Raw genomic sequence first — 22,448 nt, forward strand, 5'->3', positions numbered from 1 at the left:
TGGTATATGTAATGGTATAGTGTTCATTCCCTTTCTGATTCTTGTTAGAAAAGAACAAGTTACTGTGACTTAAAAGTGCAAATGCATTTTGCAAGGCCTTTAATTACCAAGTTTTTAATGAGAGTAAACCATTAGGAAGTGTCCAAAGTAGTCGCCTCCCTAGAAACAAGATGCAATATTTACCTTCAGGACTGAATCAAATAGAGTCACAAATCCTGATGCCAGCTTCTAATATATTTGGAAGTTTCCCTCTGCTGCAAAAGCTAGTTCTTTCAACCCTGTTTTGCATCATTCAGATTAGTCTGTCTCTGGCAGGTAAAGTTTAGCCAAACATTCTCATAAGAGAAAGGCAAATTCAAGGAAGAGACATCCCTGAAATAGCAAAGGTTTTTCCAAAGTATATACAATTTTATACATTTATAAGCAATTCTGAGCCATCCCTGGGATGTCTTTTCTAAAGCTGACACTGCATTCAGCTAAATGCAAGCAACTCAATCCTGGTCTTCATTTACTGACATTTTTATAGCATCTGCACTAGAATTTCCTCACCGTAGCAAGCTGAAAATAGGCCTGAAGCACTCTTGAGTTCCTTTTGTCTCCCCGATGGTATGCATGGAAATGGTGTGGTTTAGTACCAAATTACCTTAAATCATTCACCTCAAATATCTAAAGTTCCACTTTAAGTATATATCTACACTAGAATTTTAATGAATCAAGGAGGTTATTTCCTAGGCTGACTTCATTTATCCATTATACTTTTCAGCAAAATTCCATTAAGCTTTGGAAATACAAAACCTACAAATGTATTTCTGATACCCAATGAAGATGTAAGTAGCCATTAGCCTAGCAAAGAATTAATATTAGCCATTTACAATGATGAAAGCACTATGTTCCTGGCCAAGTCTCAAAAGAAAAATGCCCAGACTGTCAGATAGATAGCACAGCCATTGCTGTTTTCCTCTTCACAGAGAGAAGAAAAAAAATCTAGATACACAGTCAGACTAAGAAAATAGCAAATTCATTATTAATGGCCATTGTGCTGCCTACTACATTTCTACCACAGACTTTTAAATTCACATTTAAAGACAGAGGCATACTTATAAACCCAAAGTATAATCATGGACAAGGAACTCTGGCTTCAGTTGCAGCATCACACGCTGTGGCTTATGCATATCTTTAGAAAAATGTTTACTTCCATAGCCGTACCGCAAAGACTACCTATAAGTAGTCACAGCACACAACAGGACAAACTACACAACACTCAAGAGTACATAAAACTGCTGTGAAGATCTCTTCTTTCAGCAAGTGCCACTCAACAGCGTGACAATATCCTTTCACTTAAAAACAAAGGCCAAAACTGAGAACATGCTCATGAGCTTAAAGAAAACTAGTCAGGCACATCGGGGGAAAAAAGGACAGAATTGAAAAAACAGAGAACAAACCACTCCTCCTAATTTTAACTTTTCCACCCACACTCTAGTAGTTTTTCCCTCCCTTTATACTGCGCAGTAGCTCAGGATAGATTTGCCTTGCACACATATGCCTTGAAGTTTGAGGAAAGCACAGTACCTTGTTAAACTGGAAAAGGTCACGTTTAAGCCTCTCTCTCACTGGATCATGTCCGGGTCTTAAGAATCTTCTCATCTTCCTTGCCGCAGTATCTTGGCACCAAAAATCCTAGTCAAAAATAAAAAGCAAAGCCATATAAATGAAAGCAGCCTAAGAAGAGAAGCAAGCAGATGAAGGTTATTTTTTTTAGTTCAGCAGGTAACACAAATCAGCCAGAGCAGAATGAGACATTGCTATCAAGTAACTAAAACCTGACACCACCACCGAGCAGCATCTCTGATACAGGACTTGCACAATACCATTTTCATACTGCTAGAGCAAACCAGTACAGATAAGCCATGAGGATTTTAAAAAAGTTTTTACACTTGGCCATTTTGCGATCACTTCAGCTGACCTTATCCAAAGAACAGGCAAACAAAACTGCAGCATCTGCATAAACATTTAGGCAAACCCAATCTAAAGGCCAACTCCCATGCTCCCAGGCATTATTGACTAGTATCAGTTTTCACCCCAGGTAACCCTCCAGCTATTGAGCTAAAAAGAGAAAGAATCACATTTTCAGCTCACTCCACGGGTACTGCAGAAAGGGCGCTGTGCTGCCTGCAGGGTAGCTGTGTTAATCATTAACTTGCTTTTGTAAAATATCAAGCCTAACTCCCTGCTCAAGGTGGGGTTAGGGGAAAGAAATCTTGCACCTGCAATTCAATGTGCAGCTAGAACTACAACCTTTCAATATATCTTACTGCCTTGTCTCTCACAGCACCAGGAGGATCCAAGCAGGACAAATTAGACCTGACTTGCATCCTAGCAATCACACTGGGGATACCAGGCTACAGCCTCATATTCTGTACAGCCCAAGAGATTCGTTATCGTATCTCCCCTCTGCAGAGGTGCTAAGTGGCAAGTAAAACTCTCACCGATTTGAATTGCATCCTGACAACTTACCTTGGTCTAAGTGCTCCTATCTGCCCTGGCCGTCTTTCACAGGCTCCAGCTTCCAGTGTACAGAGAGCTCAGCTGTTCATGAAGCAGCTACCAGACACTCAAGTCAGTATTTTATTTTAATTTGTTGGACAGAAAATTATAGCAATTTACCCACTACTCTGTACACAACACACATGCACAGCGGGGGCCAGAACTTGAGGTGTAATGAAAAGTCAGTATAGATATTGTACAGTAATCCATCATCAGAAGAGGTACAGCAAGGTGGGAAGCAGGAGGGAGAAGGCCGGTGTCCCAAGGGAAAGAGAGGGACTAGGAGAGCCAAAGAGACTGTCAAGTGAACAGGGAGCCTTGGGCCCTTGTTCAAACAGTGGGGCTAGAGGGTGATTGAGGGAGGAGAGCTTTCACAGCCTATCTGTATAGATGGAACCAGCAGAGCTGGCAAACAAGGTGGCTACCTGCATGCTTGTGCCAATAACGATGGTCTTTGGTTAATGACTTAAATCAGCCAGCCATTCCTGAGGAGCTTAAGTAGTGTTTCAGATGGTTTCTAGCAAGGCCTTACCAGCTGTGAAGGACCAAAAAAAAGGAAATGGCATTATAAAGAGGATGCTCCATAGCCATATTTTGAGAAGTCTCTCTAGAAACTCCCTGAACTAGAACCTGTACCTCTTTGTTGCATTACACCCCTTTTACCTTTCCTGCTCACGCTCCAAAATCTCCAGGTACAGTACGCAGTACTGTCCAGAGCTCACTAAGAGGACTGCAATGCAGTCCTGGTTCAAGGGACCAGAAGATCACATCAGCCCCAAGAGCCTGAGTCACTTAGTCCCCACCTAGAATCACCAGCATCTCCACTCACCACGGAGAAAAGTGGTGCTGAGCAGGCAGCTACAGGCATCTGTGTTTGTGAACCATGCCATCAGCACATGCAGGGGTAAAGAATGTGCAAGGAACACATACAGCAAGGGACCCCCCCCCCAAAAAAGAGGAAAAATAAAGGTGCAGTTTACTTGGAAAGTAGATCCTCGTGCAATGATTTAGGTACTTCAACTGTACTTTAAAAATTGTATCAGATCATAAGTCTTCTTTCACCAGATATTCCTAAGAGGGACTTATTTACACAAAGCTGTATATACTCAAAAGTTAGCAAAAGTTACAGAGCAGTGGCAAGCTGCTGTGCTATGCAAGGAGAGCATATCACACCCATGTATAACACACAGTTTGTACTTAGCCAGACAAGGAAAGGAAAGTGCCAAAAAGACGCACCCTTTCCCACTGTCAATCAATACCCTGGACCTGTTAAACTAGGCAAACCCACAAAGAAACTTTCCTCATAATCCTCCCCACTTTAGAAAAGAGACCTCATCAGCTGTGACAGCAGAGACAAACTCACTGTTAAAAGCAAAGTAAGAAGAGTGGGATTGATTTGAGAGAGACATAACTTTGTATTTAACACCCTGCTAGAACGTTTCATCCTGAAATATTAAGTACATCTAGAAGCACGCTGTTTTAACCTGCTTATGCAAGAGATCTAGCATTCACACTCCAGCCCACAACAACTTGCTCAACTGGCTGAGGAGCATAGTAGTTCAGAATCAAGCAGTAACTCACTTGAAGAAACGTCATCCTGACAAACTGATGTGTCCATTATGAACAGAGAAGGCATGATACAAAAGTCATCTCTCATTGACTTGTATCAGGGTTTCATGCCTGACCAAAGAAATTCTGAGTGTCACAGTACAGGGAAAGATGAGAGGAAAAGCAGTTTTGAGCAAAGGCAAAGAAGGACCAGTGAAGAGAATGGCATCCACTGTAGCACAGGTTACCCAAGCAGAACTATTATTACAAGTTTACAAAGCTCTTGTCAACGAGAAGAATTTTATTTTTAGTACAATAAGCTATTCCAATTCTAGAAAAACAAAAAGATTCCACAATCTGTATAAATCTTATCTTCCAGATGCACATTTACATATTAGCAGACCAGCTTCTCTCCCACACACCTTCAGTGTCTTACATAAAACTCCAGTCTCATGGGCTCTGTAGTTATCTGCCAGTCAGCATTTAGAACCATATGGTAACAGTTGTGGCTACCAGTAGCCAGAGAGGAATTCTCCAGTAGCCTCTGAAGACATGCCAGGTCTGCATGTATCTAATGTTCTTATTTTCCAGGGAAACAATTCTTTAGACTTTCAAAGATGAGCCTTTTACGAGAAACTACATGCAACATTCTCTTCTAAGATGCATTGAGGTCAGCTGTTTACAGGCAACAACAGCCCAAGGCTGAGTCAATCCCAGTTTTGCTCGTATTCAGTACGTGGACACCTGACAGCAAAGCTCAAGAATGCCCTGCACATCAGCTCTGTTAGCTGAACACTTCGCTAAATATGAGGAGGTACCCTTTTTCACCTCATTTGGTTAGATCCAGCCACAAAACAAAAGCTCTTCGCTATTCATACAGAAAGGCAATGAAAGCATGAATTGCAAGATGATCCTGTTTCCAATCACAGACTAAGGAGCAGTTAACATCGAAACCAGATTTTATTCTGGTTTCCTTGCTCTGTTCTGTTCATTTTAGATGTTGAGATTTATGGCAAGTACACATGCTGCGTCTCATGACATATTAAATAGAAGGCCAAATGCTTCTTCAGAGGAGAAGCATTAATTGTTCCTCACTGCCGTGTGTTAACAATCCACCAGAGCTCCACGTTTTGCTTTGTTGCTTTTGCATGCAGCAATATGTCTCAATGCCCATGCACAGCTTGCTGAGATGTTTCAGGTTTTCTCCATCAACTAGGCATGGGCTGGAGGGAAATTACCCTTTGTAGAAATTTGCTGCAATTTTAGCTTATGTCCTTCCACGGTAGTGAAATTTACAGCCAAAAGTACAAGAAAATCAATGCTGTAAATCCCAATCACACAAGTTAATCCAGTCTTACGAGATGAGGAAGTCCAGGTCAGAAGTTTTACTACGTAGACAGTATTAAGTATGGATACGGTCCCAAGTTAACCCCACAACAAAAAAATATACCCACAATGAGTTTATTTTGCTCACGTAGGAAAGTTGCAAGGTACCATCTGTGTGCTTCCTAGGCAACCTTTACTCAGCTTGAACAGGTTTTCAATGGGATAAGGTCCAACAGCTTTCTTTTCAAAATGCCATCAAGTATCGCAAAAACTCTTAAATCTTGCCTTGCTTTAGAACTCCTTTTCATTCCTTCCTCACCACCCCTTCCTGCTTACAGGTCCTTAAAGGGAGAACTTCTACCTATGCATCTGATAATACTTTATCAACCCTGCCAAAATGAAAGAGGCCTTATCAACAAGCTTTGTTTGAACTGCAAGCAGTTAGTGCTCCTATACAAACAGTCACCGCCATGGCCTTGTCTGAACTGGGTTTCCTCCCGCACCCAGAAGTTCGCCTTGTTCCTGTTACCAACCCAGTCAGCAGCAACAGAAGAGAGGCCTGACCAATTTCACAGGAAAAAGCTATTTCTTAGCACCAGCGATCTCGCAACTAAAATGATAAAAGCATCATCTAAACACTAGTCTTATCAAGTTTATCAGTTACAGGAGCCATCAGACATGACTCACTGAAATCACAAGTTTAAGAACACTTTTAGCCTGAAATCAATGAAAACAATCCCTTAGCTATTCTTTAACTGGGCTGTCACTGTAAAGTTCACCTCTACAATCACACTCAGCTGTAATACACTATCAAGACAAATACTCGAGAAGAAAGCACAAGCCACGCAGAAGAGCCAGAGCAAGGGCAGGAACAGTTGCAGCACATGGAAACCTTGGAAGTGTAAGACACCACCCGTTTTTCCCAGGATAAGGCTTCAGCAGGAAGATGCTCTAACAACATTAATCTCATAGTTTAATGAGACCACGTGGAGATCTGGCTTACACAACACAACTGCTGATTAACTGCCAGCCCCCGGCACTCGCAGTTTTATGAACAGGAGAGTGTTCAGATGCACCTTGCAGACAGTAGTCAGGCACTAGCAGAAAGGTAAACCTCTTGTAAAACATCCTCCTGTAAACAGGATTTATTTTTGTGAACCTGGAGAGACAGCCAGTTAAACGAACAACTGAACAGACTGTGTCAACACCGTGTGCAGGTGGCCACCCTCCCAAAACACAGAAAACATTAAATAAAAGATCAAAGATAGATTTCCCAAGAACTCTTGGAAAATAATTGAGAACAAATCATACAAATCAGGTAAGTTCATGTACTTTGACAGCTTTATGCTTGGAGTTAGCAGGGACTGCTCCCTTCCAATGAATTTACTAATTGTGCAAACCTTGTGTGTCATTATGACTCCTATTGTGTTCTCCTTGTCATGGGAGCATGACAACATGAAGTTTCAAAACGCTACAGCAGAACAAAGTCTTTGCACTGAACAACATTATTGCACATGATGCAAAACTCTTTGTATGCTTCTACCAAGAAGCGTGATTCAAATGAAAGAGTGGCTTGTAACTCTGCAACAGTATTTTACGTCAAACATAGTGGGTCAGTGGAGTAAACCAGAAAGCATTTGCTTCTTAAAGCAACACAAAGAGATCTAGCTAGAAGAAACTTTTAGATGAGAATTGGAGTTACCACAAAATTTCTGCACAGAAATCATAATTTAGCTACCACCAGTCCCTCCTTTGATAAACTCTTTTACAGAAAGATCAGGCTACAAGCAGTATCACATACTTTTATTGCCATGTACTAACTTCATTACATTATGTATATTTAAAGCCTCTTACTCTTTGACATGTCTCAAGCCTCTATGTCAGGCAAGAAAAAAACACACCTCTTCCATAAGCAATTCACAGGAACAATCACATTACTGTAACAAAAAGCCACTAGAGGATACAGGAGTCACAACTGCCTTAACCCCCCCAATAATTTTCTTCAGTCAGTAGTTACAACAGATGCAATTTGTTCAAAACCAAATAAAAGACGTGTCTCAGCACCATCCTGTGAAGACGTTTGAGAACTCTTCTCCCTTTTCGATACCCTAAACTAAATGGGGCCCCTCAAGTAGCTACAAGCAGCACTGATCAGGATTAGGGACTGCTCAGTACTTGCACAGATCATCCTTGTCCCCTCCGCGGGCCAGGCTGTCTTTAGAAGGAACGTGCCAGGATGCACGGAGAAGCTTGGGAGGTACCACCGCTTTGCATTCCGCTTGCCAGAAGCACCAGCTTCCCAAATCAAAGCTAAAATCACCAGGCAGCTGCTTTGGGCACACAACTTCACCCGAGACTTGGTAAAGCAAGATATTCCAGTTGACTGAACTGCTCTCAGATGACTACGAAGAGCAGCACTTCCCATCAAGTAACACATCACAATGGACAACTTTTATTATGTCAGTAAAGCAGTCCTCCTATCTTGTCACTACCCTCACACAAGCGTAGAGCTTCGTGCCACCACACCACAGAAACACAGATGCAGAAGTCTACTTCAGCGGCTCTACACCATGAACAACGGTCAATATAAACACACAGAACTTTCTCCAAAATGAAGATTAAACCTCACCTCCAGGAGAGAAGTCAGTAACCAGTTTGTTCCCATGCTACAACTACTGGGCAACCCGAAACAAAGGTAAACTACCTGTTTCACCTGCTCGCTGTGCTCCCTCACCCATCAAGCTCTAACAACTTTGGGGAGGGGAAAAAAAAAAAAGAACAAAACAGTGACATACCTATTTAATATAGGCAGGGATTTGAAGGAAAGAAAGCAAATGCTAACAGAGCATCCCAAAGGCGACGCTGCAATTATTAATCACATCTGCTTGAGCCAAGAGCAGCAGATGGAGGCCCCCAGGCCAGGTGGCAGGCAGGGCCACCTCCCACCGCCGGGCCGGTCCCTCCGTCCCGGGGCCGGTCCCAGCAGCCCCCCACGGCGGCCCAGCCCCACCGCCGCCCAGGGCTACACCAGGAAGTTACGGAGCCGGCGGCCACGGCCGCGACCTCCGCCAGCAAATCCCAGGATGTAAAGCTGCTGTGCGATACCCTCGACTGCCCGCGCCGGCCAAAGCAAACACAACTTGATAAGCCAAAAATAAATTTTAAAAAATCAAACACCTCCTCCCCCCCCCCCGAACAATCCCAACCCCGCAACACCAGTGGCTGAAGTTTAACGGGCGAGTCGCCGGTGTCCCGGGGTGCGCAGGGACACGGAGCTTCAGGTGTGGGCATTGCCGGTGCCGCCAGCCGGGCTCACCGGAGCGGGGCAGCGCGGAGGGCCCGAACCCCCGGGCAAGCGGACCCGCCCCGGGGCGGACGCACCGGCCAGCCCCTGGAGCCCCTCCGGAGGGATTCCGGGAGCAAGTCCTCCGGGCGCCGCCGAGCCCAGAAGGGGCGCGCAGGGTCGGGGCCGCCCCGGCCGGCCGCAGCGAGCCCCGCGGGGGCCGCGCTGGTCGGACCGCCCTTCCCCGCCAGGCCCCCCCCCAGTCCTGCGCCCCCCCGCTCACCTGCTCACCTGCGGGGCCTGGGGCCGGGCCGGGCCGGCCTCGCTCCGTCCGCGCCCGCTCCCCCCTCGCCTGCGCGGCGGCGGCCTCCGCGGGCACCTCCGGGAGGGGTGCGGCGGGGCGGGGCCTCGCCTGCGGACCGCCCCCAGGGGCCGGGCCTGGCGGGAACCGCCCCCCCGGGGCGGGGCCTCGCCTATGCAAAGCGCCGTCGTGGGGGCGGGTCTCGCATGCCAATCACGCGACCCGCGGCCTCGCCTCCCTTTCATCCGGCGCGCTCATGAATAATTCAGCAGTCCGAGCGCTCGGAGCCAATCCGAAAGCGGCCTGGCTCGGGCCGAGCGCGCCACCACGCCCCCCTCCCCGCGCTGGGGAACCGCCGGCTGCCGGGCTCTGCCCGCCCCGCGAGGGGCAGGGACCCGGCGCGAAGCCGGGGGAAGGTGCCAACCTTCCTGCAAACAAAGGAAGCGCTGGAAAGGCTTAACAGAGAGCTGGAGCCTTTGTTGGAAAGAGCCACACAACTGCCGCTGTGCTACCACGGCTCGGTCGCCGCCAGCCCTTGTCCTGCCGCAGGGAGCGGGTGAGGAATCCGCAGTTATGGAGAACACAACGGCAAGTCCAAGGTCCACCAACCTCTTCGCATCCACGCAAAAGCTTGAAATTACCTCTGACAAGGGGCCAGTAGCAGTCAACGTCTCGGCCAAGCTTCCAAAAGCGATGTTTTTCACTTAAAATACTTGTTTCTGTCACCTTCTTGCAACATCCAGCTGATCCGCATCACAGGCCACAATGAAGCAGCGGTATCAGTCTGCATCATAATCCCATCCCGCTAAAGGCACTGTCAGATGTTGCAGTGCTGAGCAAGGCAGCCACAGTTTCTCAATCCTCCCTGCAGTAGTTATTAAATTGTAATTGTTTTGTGCTGAATCAGGGAGTCTCTGCCCCAGCGAAACTCACTGGGTGGCTCTCGAGGAGTTCATCGATACAATTCCACCTTGGCGTAAGCAGATGAGACTGAAATAAAGAGGAGTGCGTCTGACCTAATTCCAGGACAAATGTGAGCCCTGTGGGTCAGACTGGAGCTCTTCTGGCTGCGCCTGTTCTTAGAAACTCTCTTCCCACTGCCTTTAATCTGCAAAACGGTCTGGGGGAATGCTAAAGGCATAGACCAGAGCTGCGTTTGAAGAGGACTATCAAAGCAAAAGCCCTGCTCAAAGGAGGAAGAGGTAGAGGAGGGCGTGTGGGAGGAGCTGGCAGACCCTGGCCTCAGCAGAGCCCTTCCTCTGGTAACATCTGATAACAGGGGTGTGTGAACCATGTGAGAGCAGCAAAGGGCTTGCCACCCAGGTGCCTGCCACCCTGGGCTACAGCACCTCTGACCACACGGGAGGAAGATGGCAAGGTGCTGTGTGCCAACAGGAACCGCGCGCAGACGGAGGGGCTCCGGGTCATGCTGCCCTGCCAGGGAACGAGGCAGTGGCTGGATCCAAACACAGACGGGCGTAGGAGCGGGGTTACACAGCCACAGGGCTGTATGACCACGGGCAGTTCACCAGCTGCTACTACTGAAGTCCCAGTAGCCTCTCCAGAGCATCTCCCTCTGCATAACCTACTAAGGTTTCTAGGAGAATTAAGAACCACACTGAGGAGCTTACATTGTTGGAAAAGGCTTTTTTATTGCTTAGCCTTCTCCCTGTCTCCAAAAGAAATTTAAAAATTATCAAATAAAATGCATCTAAACCAGTTGCTATTAACAGTTCTGAAAACCTCGATACCGAGCACAGCCATGCTCAGCACGCTTCCATCCACTCAGCAGACTCTCTGGCGCTTTTGCATAGAGGCTAAAACAAATTTGGTACCTGGATATCCTGGTGGAAAGTGCCCAAAGCAGAGCCTGGAAAGCAGCAATGTCCTCAGTTTGGAGCACAACAGCCACAGGACTGGAAGGCTAGTGAGGAATTTGTAGCTTCTTTCTTTACTCGGGGATCTCACTTGCAAAAGACAAGACAAGGATCCACAGCCAGGAAAGAGGACGTCAGGCTGACACAGAGGGGGCCGCAGCACAGCCCTGTGAGACCACCAGGTACAGTGTGGTGGTATCGGCACCCAAACTTTAACATGGCATCTGCGTGGCCAGAATACATCTCAGCACAGCCGCACCCACAGCAAATGGGGTGCCATCCGCAGTGCTCTGGGGCCTTCTGTGACCTCCAGCTGATGAAATAGCATTCAAGGCAGAGTTTCCTGCTCTCAAGTACCTGGAAACTTTACTCCAGGTTGCTGAGTTTTATGGCTGTCCCTTTTTAAGATCAGAACCTGATCTGACAGTTGCTGGCATAGGTGAATGACACCACCACTCAGGACACCGCTGATCTGATCAGCTTATTCTGCCCCTGATTGACCTCAGTGACTGTCCCAACCATTGGACTGGTGTAGCACAGTGGTTCGTTAAGATGTTAAATCACACGTTAAATGTGATCACCAGCAAAGTGTTTTCTAACGGTCCACAGGTCAAAGATGACATGGAAAAGACAGACTACTGGTCCATGAGATGAGGAAGCTGAAGAACTAGTGGCTTCAAGAACAAAGCAGGGCATGTTACAGTCCAAAAATGCCCAGCTAAGCCATACACGCTTGTTTGCTGTACATTTTGCTATTATGCCTGAGCCATCTGGTTGGGTGAAGTCTCTAACAGTGAATAAACTGGTCAACTACCCAAGGGTTCCAGTTATCACAGGCTCTATTTTCTGTAATATATCATTAATTAAGAAATCAAATCCTGAGTAAAGCTCTCCCCTTCATCCCATACCATTTCTGCAAGCAACAGCAACTTCAGTGGTTAACATCAACTGGCAGCTTGAACTCCTTCAGCGAATAAAAGGCAATTTCTCCATGATCCACCAGCGCAAAGACCACCGGGACGTCCCCACTCTGATATGTAACCTGCTTCAAAGCCCGCAGGGATGGAATCTGCTCATCAAAGCTGCAGAGAGAAAAATACCTCGTTGTTCTCAAAGCAAGAACACAAAGCTGTCCTGGCCAATGATCACAATGGGTCACTTTGGTCTTAGGAGTTGGTAGTGACCCTCCCCACCTCTTTCAGTCAAAGCAGGAGGCTGCCAACCCTGGGATACCGAGAACTGGGAGCTGTCAAATCCTTTGCCAAAAACAAGGGCAACTGCACACTGCTCCACGCTGTGCCTAGATGCAGCTCACAGGACTACTGGCAAATTGCCAGTCCAGTGCAATCTTAGTATCTTTGTGCTAGGAAGATCTTTAGGTTGCTGGGATCAACATCTGATCTGCTTTTCCCTCCTTTTAATTCTGCAGTTTGTTTGTTCTTAAATGAAAATACTTATAAAGCAAGGATCATCCTCCTTGCTCTCAACAGACCTTTGTGAAACTGCATTACCACCTTCCTTGCTGGCTACTACAGCTGCAGAAAGTGGAGCAGGGACAGTTTTAGTATGTATCAAAACTAGAAAAGGCAGAGATTGAACTTTGTACCTGCCTCTGAAGTTTAAGTATCAGATTCTGGATCCAGCAAGAAAGGGGACACCTATCCTGTTTGGACTGATCTTAAAGTTACATTTGACAAAGATCAAAATACTAAAGCTCTGGCCCTGAGCCTGTAGCAAGCTCTGGGAAGGAACATCCCTGCAGAAATCCATAGCGATCTGCACTGGCTGAGGATTCAGGTACCATACAGCTCCCTGCAAAACTGAGCTATACAGGAGTTTCACAAGCATCGCATAAATACAGCTGTGGCTTCTTATTCCTGACTCCAGTAATACTCAGACATGAGCAAAAACCAGATGACCAAACAGCGTGGGCTGAGTGCAAGGGCTGGGGGAATTGTCAGCCACAGCTTCCAACAAAGGAGGAACTGAAAGAAAAAAATAAAATTCCGGGCAGGACCACTCTCAGGGGAGGCACTCCGATATTCTGTAAAGCTCACAAGACGCTAGGTCATTTACAGATCATTAGGACTTCATTTCCACAACAGCAACTGCTGTGTTTCACAGCTTAAGACCCGTGAATACCTCCTAACACACATCCTGACATACGGCTTCCCAGGGTTTGTCTTCTTAAACTTGGCCACGGCATCTGCTTGATACACGTTGAAGTCTATCTTCATGCCCTCTGGGTCCTCCTGCAGCCTGCAGAAGAGCGAACACATCCACATTCCTATGGGATTGAAACACTGCCGGGTACAGATAAAAGCAGAGAAGAGGGAGCAAAAGCCCTTGAAGCCTGGCTCATTTGGGCCCTTTGAAAGGCTTCCCTCCTCAGAGGGCTGACCCTGCAACTGTTCTAATTACTTTCAGATCTTTCCTGTAGTCAGAGCAGAGCAAAGTCCCGCCCCACATCTGCCACACTCCTTTCTCCGCAGACCCCCTCGCAAGAAGCACCACTAACAGATACAGAAGCAAAGCACTGCTCTGCCCTACAGGGACTGCACACAAACACCACACCGACTCTGAGGCAGAAGCAGAATCAGAAATCCCAAAGCCAAGGTTTTATAATCACTGCAGCAGGGATGGCAGCACATTCCAGGGATAAGGCACAGGTGAAATCCAACCAAACCTCTGGGGCAGATTACCTGGCTGGGATGCAGAGAGAATGGCAGGAACAGAGTGCAACCCTGATGTTTTATTTGGACTGGAATGCCCCAGCTCTGCTGCTGCAGGACCTGGTACTTCACAGAAACGTCAGCCCCTCACTACAGATGCAACAGTCATGGAGCCAAGCGCTGGGTTCTCTCAGCATCCCGGCTGTCAGGAAGCTCCCAAACTGCTGCTGCGAGCATCTCCCAGACCTCACAAGCAGGGACAGTCACAAGACACCACCACTCCCTAACAACTACGAGCTGGATGGATGGATACTAACCGGGAGGCTCCGTCCAGGATGTGGGAGGGCTGCAGCACGCTGATCTGCTGGAGGAGCGCAGCTGGAGGGAGAAGCAACAGGAAAGGATCAGACCAGCTCTTTCTTTCCCAGGGCACTCCAAGCTCTCCACCACCACCCAGAAGCCTTCCTCCTCCGACAATGGCTGGCAGCACCACAGTCACCACTGGCTACTTCAAAGACTTCAACTTCCTCATCTCCCCCCAGCGCACAGCCCAGAACACCCTGCAATTGCTTTGCATCTTGCTGGCCCTGATTTCACATGCCTAAAAGCCTAGCAGGAAGGATTGCAATACAGTAGGACATGGGGAATGGATTAAAGACCTCCCGAGGCCCTGTTTATCCTGGCACTGGAGTGAGCTATAAAACGAGATGGAAAGGCATAGGACAAACTTCCTTCCCTCTCCCCATGTCCATGGCTGGGCTCCTCTGTGCCTGCTTTGCCTAGGCCTTCTCATGAGATTCTCCATCTCAAGGTACTGTCCCCTAGATGTTCAGCTTCTCGACGTCATCCCTTTTGCTGCTGCATACCAGGCAACGTTTCACAGAGTTGGGGGGGTGATGGGGTCCCTGTCAAGTTCCCAGAGCCGCTACCTGATGAGGTAGCTTCATCCGGCCGCAGAAGCGGGGTGACAGCTTGGTCCCAGAGATGCGGCGGTCGTCTCCAAACCCTCTGCTGGCTCCTCTGCTCCAAAAGGGCTTTGTACTCCTGCCAGTTGGAGCAGTGCCTCACCTCCTGGTCCGCGTTGACGCTGCTCTTGTACCTGCTCTCCCTCTCTCGCTGCTCCCTTTCCTTCCGTGACAGCTTCTCCTGTTTCTGATTGATGCGTGCACACCAGCAAGCTGCATCAATCTCCCTCCCCGGCACGTTCTCCGGCAGGAGCCTGTTGTCAGGCAAGGGCAGATGTGTGCACGGCTGGTCTGGGGCCACGTTTGGCAACATGATGGTGGTAAAATCCCAGCGAGGTGCATGGGTGTCAGTGCTGCTCTCCTTGTGGTCTCCAACCCGGCTCCTGGAGGGGCTCAGGGAGTCCTTTTGTCCTGTATCAAGAGGAACTGGGTTTGGTTCCCCCTCTCCACTGCCAGCATCTGATCCCTTTGGCTGCTCTGACAAGGGCTTCTCATCCATGGGAAGGCAGCTGGAGTCTCCACAGTCACCTCCAGCTTTTTCAGAGGTTCCTTCAGCTTCTGGAAGGTCCTCTGATATCTTATGTTTCTTCTCATGTGACCTAAAGACAGAAGCAGCAGCATAAAAGACAGGGAGAGAGTGTGGTGGAACTTTATTCCCTTTGAATCCTGTCTCCTCCCCTCTAACAGGAAGAGTGCAGTCTGCCAAGCCTGAAGGAAGGACTGTAAAGGTGGCAGGAACCCCCAGTCAGGTCTGCAAACCCTTGACAACCACCTCTTGGCTGGAAGGAGAGTGTTTGCTTGTGTGACAAAATGAAAAAAGCAGGCCAAAACAAGCAGTGGATACCAAAGGCAGAATAAACATCTCAGCAGTCCTGTATGAGGTTTGACTTCAACACCAGGAGAACCTCAGTCTTGATTTGTGCAGACACACGTTCCCAACCTGCCGTGCAGCCTCCACACACCCCATACGCTGACCCAAACACCTCCACACAAACATGATGAACTTCAGCCAAAACAGCACAGTCCAGGCAGAAACCTTCCTGCTAGCACCTCTTACTGCTGTGAGATTCAGTCTCTAGTCCCAGAGATGTGGCAGTTCTTAAACCAGCAGTTTTATCCATCAATTCCCAAAATTTCCTAACTCCTCAGGTACTGATTTACTTGTTAAAAGAAAACGACTTGTAGACCAGTCTCGTCCTGTTTCTTAAAGAATGATGCCACCTACTGGAAGCTGTCATAATTATTAGCAAAATTACTAATTATGCCAGCTTCTGTTTGCATGTAGGCAGCATCTAGAGGCCATGTGCAAGGACAGTACCCAGCTACGCCCTAGCACATTAGCTGCATTGAGAGGGGCTGGGTATGTGCAAGGTGGGGCACTGTGGTGTCTGCGCTCCCTCTAAAAAAGAGCAAGAGGAGACATCTGCCACGTGTTTCTTGTGCACTGACCTCCATCTTTCTATTCTGGCATCTCAGCACTGCAGTTGGGAGGCTCAGGGGCAGTTTGCCCCTATCAGCCCTGCCTGAAGTAAAGATATGACAAAAGGGCACACTGCAAAGAGTTCATGAAAAGTACTGCACTGCCTGGGGACAGCCGAGAGCAGCTGTGCCAGGCACGTCACCCACAGCACAAAGGGCTGAGGATGCTGTTCCCAAGCTGCAGAGCCTGAGAGAAGACGAAAGAAGGCTTTGGGCCACACCCTTACCGGGGACTGGAACTCCTCCTCCTCTTGCGATGGTGTTTCCCAGAGCCGTGACAGTGACTTTCCAGGTTCAGTTGCCTCTCGTAGGGAGACAGGACAGTGCTGTAAGGAGACACCAACACAGAGGCTGACAGCAGGGCGGGGCAGAAAAACCACCCTTCTGCTCAGCCCCCAGAACACAGCAACAAAAACCTTCTCTTCCAGGCACAGAAAATCCACAAGCAGGACCAGGATGGTCCTCAGTTCATGACCCACTTCACATTCCCAATCACCTCCGCAAGAGGGAGGAGCAAGGAAGGGTAGAGTGCCACTTTTAGCCTTTAATCCTCCCAAGGGACGGAATGCAGGGTCAAAGTCCTCTTCTCTGCTGTTCCACTGGGGCCATGCAGTGGGCACAGAGCTGCTCAGGGTCTTCAGAAAGGAGAAAGCAGCGTGGAAGGAAAAAGCTGGTTACCTGGGGTCGAATCTCAGTACAATATAACCCAGTTGCTTCAAGTGGCTGAACACCTTAGAGCAAAGGAAAGCAAGAGGGTTAAATGACTACCCTAAAACCTAACAATTTACTTCAGTTCCACTACAACTGAGTGAACATAGTGTGGCACTGGCAGAGGAGAAAATGCCAGGGTTAGGACTCAAAGAAAAAGTGGGGAAACAGGAACTGATCATCTGGAAGAAGGTGAATGGGAAAAACCAAAAATTACTCCCCTTCCCTCTCTAACTGTCCTGCTCTGCTCTCAGCCACTGGAAGTTGTGTGGCAGAGGCTGGGCTCTCTGACTTCATCCTCCCTGCAATAGCTGGAGGTCCCAACACACCTGGTAATGGGGCAGGCTCATTGCCTCCTGGGACAGCAGGATCTCGTAGGCTTCCTGGATTGACAAGGGCAGATCCCTGTAAAAGAGTTGAACAGAGCCCTGCAGGGCAAAAGCTTAGTGTTGAGAGAATCACAGGGAACAAATCTAGGCAAGGTCACACCAGTCTCTTCCCACTGTCCCAGCACCCTCCCTGACATGATATCCATGTCTCCCCATGTATGACCTGGATTATTTACAGTCCCTCTCCCATGCCCATTTCCCCCGCATGCCCTGGTTTTAGCAGCTGGGTAAGAAATTCCCACCCACAGCTGTCAGGTCCTGCTCCAACACTCCATCTGTTTGAAGGATGCAGCTGGGAGCACAACACTCAAAATAATCATTGCTTTGGAAGACAACTTTCTTTAATTTTGATGATTTCAGTGATTCAGGACTCAGCGCAACTACAAAAACATTTAGGAGACGAACTGATGGCATCCTCAGGTGTCATCAGTTGGTGGCTCCCCAGAAGCACTTACTGCAGTCCCAGCGATCCCACAGGTAGATTCTCTAGGCAATAGCAACTAACCTCCAGGAGGCAGTTTTAGGCTAGCCTTTTTCCTTTTTTTTATTTTTTTTTTTTTTTAAGAAAGTCTTTATTAATAAACAAAGAAAACAAAACACTAGGAACCACACCTCTCCCATGGGATGGGCTGAAGGCATCTAACTGGTCTTTTCCGCTTCTGGGGAGAGATTTGGTACTCAGCAACTGACTACATTTTTTTTCATCCATTTGTTTATGATCTATTGTTTGTCAAAATGCCAGAGGTAAAAAAGCCCTACCTTTGCAGTTAGGATTTAAGGGATAGTATCAGATGCCCATAATATTAAGTTTTACTAAGGGAAAAAAATTTCCATTTAGACCAGTGCACCCATTCTACTGATAACAGGTTTGGGTGGAAAGACAAAAAACCCCTCTCTACATCAAAAAAATCCAACTGAGCCCTAACCAGCATTTCTACAAGCAGATAAGCACTGAAAGCAACCTGGCCTCACTCTCCTGTCCACATTTAAATTTCTTTCCGCCATATATACTGGGAAGACATGCCAAGGAGCAACCCCAAAGATCTCTGCTTAAGTGTAACACATCTACAGCACTGGCTGCCATGTAACTGCCTTCTATTCCAATATCCTTCACATGGAAAGATCTGATTTAGTGCCTAAATGTGGCCCTACCAAGCTAGATAGTGTCACTAATTCCTATCAGCTTCTTAGAGAAGCACAGAAAAACTGTGCCAATGAACTTATGCACCTTGCCATTGCAAAATATCTAAGATACACTGGGGATAAGGGAGGAAGTCAGCTTATGACAGAGAAGGCACTGACCAGTCTCAGATGTCCTCATTAATTGTACACCAGTTCTGAGGAAAAGGATTTCTCAGTATCAAACATTTAATTCCAATTAACTCCTGCAAGGAACATAAGATAATGGTATGATCTCATTTCCAATTCCCAGAACAGTGAGTTTTCCTGGACTGCAGAAGTTCAAGTCCCTATACCTATAGATTTCAGTAAAGAATTGATATATAAATGCGTGTTTCACCACCCCCAGAGCTAGAAAGTAAAGATCTCAATAGAAAACTTCCTCACAATATCCTCAAGCTTCTTTCACTGTGGTAAGAGAGCTGACTTACTACTGCTATACTAACAGGAAATTTGGATCAGCTGAAACTCTTCTATTCTCCGTTGTCCTATTTGATGTAGGAGCAGGTTAAACGCGATACTAGCTGAATAAACTGGCCACTGATCCAACTAACACACACTGTCAGTGACAGAGGCTGCTTTACAGTACAGCATGTGAACCCATGGCCTGGAGACAAACAGCTCCATCAGCAACAGGCTGAGAGAGACAATTCCTGCAGAAACAGGTGTTTACCTGCTGCTCAAACTGCAGCAGCAACCAGGACAAGTCAAGTGATTTCAGACTTCAGTCTAAAACTGCTACAGCTCCTCCAATCATTTAGGAGGGACCCAGTGCCCCCATCCACGTGCAGGTACCCTACTTACACACTCCAGCAGGTAGAGAGCTTCCTCGGGCAGCAGGCACTGTTTGCCACGCTCTGTGAACCCCATGGTGTGCCAGAACTTCCCCTGGAAGAAAAGCACAAATCCCAGATGGGCTCTGACTGTTCCCTGCTGAGAACCAGACTCTCTCTCCTTTCGAGCAGCAAATTAAGGAATCTGCAACGGGCAGCAGGAGATGACGGTACCGAGTACACTCTGCAGCAGACTCACCGCAGGGGACTGCAGCTCTACGATGCCCTGTCCTGGCTTCCACTCAGCTTTCACCAGACTCCCCCTAAGAAGGTCAAAGATTAGTTTGTTATTACTAGCATGTTCTACAATCAACTCCTATTGTAGCAACAAAAGCAGCTCAGGAAGGTATCAAAAGGCAGCAAACCTCCAGGTGGCATTTTTACAGAGCCCTTGGAAAAACATAATCTTCTGGATCTAGAAGTACTATCTGAAGATTTTATCACCTACAACTAGTTAAGAGTGTCTTCAGTCAGCACTTCAGACATCTGTCCATAGGCTACAGCAGCCTCTGAAGATGCATGGCCTAAGCCAAGTTCAGATGCTGCCAAGACCCACTCAGACTGCTGTATCCCACTCACAGGTACTCAGAGGAAAAAATTAATAGCTGAGAAGGGTGACTTTGCAAGAATGAAACATGCATTTTTAGCAGCTGGCTCAAGGAAACAGAAGGTAAAACCTGTAGGGTTCACCACGGCCTTCCGCTGCACCTCTAGTCAGTACCACGATTTCCCCGTGTGAAAAGAAACCTAAACCTACTCAGTCACCCTCCCAGCCTGAGGGTCTCCACTGCTGCCCCAGTCTCGCATTGATGAGTGTACAAACCAGACTGCGACAATAGTGGAAGGTAACAACCCACCCTGTACGACCTGCCTGTCTGCTGGAGGTCACCATTCTCTCTCCAAGTCCCCAGTGATGTGATTCTATGTGAATAGCTTCTGCTGCTACTAATCAGTGCAGACAGAGAAACTGTTACCAGAAAACAGCAGGCCAAACAGGGAAAGCGTGGGCTGAGAAGTAGCATGTGAAAATCTCCCAATAAAGATAAGCTCCAGACACTGGTTGTGCTGTTGAAACCACCACAACTGATAAGCCAGGGGCACCGGGAGCCAGTCTAATCTGCACAAGGCCGCACATGAGCATCAGCAAGGGGCTGTGTAACTCGGGCCGTGCCCAAGACTGTGACTGCTATTCGCAAAGGCTACACGATTATGCACACACCTGAGAAAACTAAAGGCCCTTTGAGGGACTTTCTGAAAACCCACACTGAAGCTCCTGGTATTCCAGTCTGACCCCCTGCTCCGGAGAGGGAGCCGGGGTGAGCTGCCCTGGAGCTGCAACCAGGGAGCTGTGAGCAGCTGAGGGGACAGGCAGGAGATCGTACTGTGCTAACACCTACCTGCTACTAACTGCTCGATTTTACTCGTAGTAACACCTGAATCGTTAGCAGCTGTGCTCTGACCCCCCCGCCATGATCCCTCTCAGGGCAGAAGGAATTTACCCCCCGCGCTCAGCGCGGCCCCCCCCGTCCAGTCCCGGGGACTCACAGCCGCTCCACGCGCTCCTCGGAGAGCAGCTGCCACTGCTCCTCCCGGCACTGGCGCAGCTTCTCCGCCTGCTCGGCCGAGCCGTCGGGGATGAAATCCTTCTGCCCGCGGAGGCGCTGAGGGGCCTTGCGGCCGCGGGCCGGCAGCAGCTCCGCCGCGCTGCGGGGCGAGAGCGGGGGCGCGGTGAGGGCAGAGCGCCCCGACACCCGCCTGCGGCCGCCCAACTCGGGGCACCACCACCCCCCCCGTGCCGCGGGCAGCCCGCGAGGCCTCCCCACCCCAGCGGGCCCTACCTCGGGCGGCGAGACCCGCCGGGCTCCATGGGCGCGATGGCGGGAGCCGCTTCCTTCCGCCGCCGGGCCCGAGAGCCGGCGGGGCGAGGCGGGAGATAGCGCGTCCCCTGGAGGCTTGGAGGGCTGCGGCACCGGGCCGGCCGTCACCGGGGCTGTGTCTGGGGACACCGGGGTGAGCTGACCGCGACAGCAGCCGGTAGCTCCCCCAGCCGCTCTCACTAACCCACCCCCCAGGACCGGAGAGAGAGTAAAGTGAAACGGCTCATGGATTGAGATAGACAGATAGACTGATTACAGTCATGGGTAAAACAGGCTCAACTTGGAGAAAATTAATTTATTTGCGAATTAATATTAGTCCCAGGTGTGGATATCTGCTCGGGTGGGGGCCTCTCGGGGCCTCCTGGGGATCACTTGCTCCAGCACCTGAACCACCTCTTCCCTCCTCCTCTCTCCCTGACCATGCTGCTCACAGGCCATCCCCATCCCTCACACATTTTCCCCTCTCCTCACACTGCATTTTGCCCTTTCTTACATACGTTTCCCCAGAGGCATCGCCAGCATCACTGATGGGATCAGCCGTGTCCCACATTGGGGCTGTTGGAGCCATCTGGAACCAGCCAGAACCATCTGGAAGCGGCTGCATCTGGCACGGGGCAGCCCCATCCCCTCCTCACCGAGCCCCTCGCAGCCCCTGCAGCTGGTGCTGTGCGCTCTCCCGCATGTCCCGCAGCCCCCACAGCAGAAGCAGAGGTGCTGGGGAAGGAGGTTTCTCCCTTCAGTGCCTGTCACTATTTCTCAGAGCTTGGGCTCCCGCAGCACCCAGCACAGTGCCCGTGCTGCCAGGCTGTGCAGCAGTCCGGCCAGGCTAGAAAACAAGAAACCTCCCTGCAACGTGGCCTCACACCTCTGCTGAGGCGGCTGGATTTGCTGCCTGGGGAGGTGTGAATGGACCTGATGGAGAAACACACCAAAAGTTCAAGTTTCACCTCAAGCCCTTCTCTCGTTGCTGCGAGATAGCTTGCTGGAGTCACTGAGCCTCAAGTAGGAAAAATACAGCTTTCCCCCTACCAAAGTCCCTGGTTCTCACTGTGGTTTCCCAATAATAGTCCTTTGACAAGATGCCAATATAGGCAGATGAATGCAAAAACCATTCCCCTCCATTTTCCACTGAATGGTTTAATTTTCGCTTCCTGCCTGATTATTTCCTCCTGAATTGAGTCTTCATCCTGCAAAGGGATCAAGTGATTTTGGTCAGCGGTGCCTCTCCGTGGCATGCAGGGGGGATGAGGACTCACAGTCAGCATGAGGGGCAGCGGGCTGTGCTGTGGCAGCGCTTTTTCCCCCTGATTTCCAAAAAACATGTATTTTGGAGGCTACTCGGACTGCCTGATTATAACATAATCCCAGGATGCCACATCCTGTGGCTTTCAATTTATGGGCTGTCACCCCTTTGTTTAACTCAGTCTTTCTTTAAAATAGATGTGCTTAAATTGCTTGGGGAAAGGC

General features: G+C 48.8%; 2 protein-coding genes across 2 annotated transcripts in view; both read right to left on the bottom strand.

Moving 5' to 3' along the window:
* The window catches only part of LLGL2 (LLGL scribble cell polarity complex component 2), a 33,524-nt gene extending 24,431 nt beyond the window's left edge, over window positions 1–9,093 (bottom strand). The window contains exons 1-2 of the mRNA XM_074922418.1: window positions 8,993–9,093; window positions 1,570–1,677 (exon numbers count right to left, since the gene is read on the bottom strand). Coding sequence (XP_074778519.1) covers window positions 1,570–1,644 — 75 coding nt within the window. The 5' untranslated portion in view covers window positions 1,645–1,677; window positions 8,993–9,093. The remainder of the gene's footprint in view (window positions 1–1,569; window positions 1,678–8,992) is intronic.
* Window positions 9,094–11,810: 2,717 nt separating this feature from the next.
* Window positions 11,811–21,009, bottom strand: TSEN54 (tRNA splicing endonuclease subunit 54). Its single transcript, XM_074922420.1, has 11 exons — window positions 20,943–21,009; window positions 20,650–20,808; window positions 19,304–19,367; window positions 19,076–19,159; window positions 17,033–17,131; window positions 16,674–16,726; window positions 16,223–16,321; window positions 14,481–15,115; window positions 13,869–13,929; window positions 13,022–13,138; window positions 11,811–11,961 (listed from the first exon to the last, which is right to left on the bottom strand). The coding sequence occupies exons 1-11, from the start codon at window positions 20,969–20,971 to the stop codon at window positions 11,811–11,813; spliced, it is 1,551 nt and encodes a 516-aa protein (XP_074778521.1). The 5' UTR covers window positions 20,972–21,009.
* Window positions 21,010–22,448: the final 1,439 nt, after the last annotated feature.

Source organism: Athene noctua, chromosome 18 (genome assembly GCF_965140245.1).
Source record: "Athene noctua chromosome 18, bAthNoc1.hap1.1, whole genome shotgun sequence".
NCBI lineage: Eukaryota > Metazoa > Chordata > Aves > Strigiformes > Strigidae > Athene > Athene noctua.

Excerpts from the sequence above, each read along its gene's own strand:
- TSEN54 (XM_074922420.1), bottom strand. The coding sequence starts at position 20,971 with ATGGAGCCCGGCGGGTCTCGCCGCCCGAG. Across the intron at positions 17,132-19,075 it reads CTCTCTACCTGCTGGAGTGT|GGCTCTGTTCAACTCTTTTA; the intron begins GTAAGTAGGGTA and ends TTTGCCCTGCAG. Across the intron at positions 13,139-13,868 it reads ATCCTGGACGGAGCCTCCCG|GCTGCAGGAGGACCCAGAGG; the intron begins GTTAGTATCCAT and ends GCTCTTCTGCAG.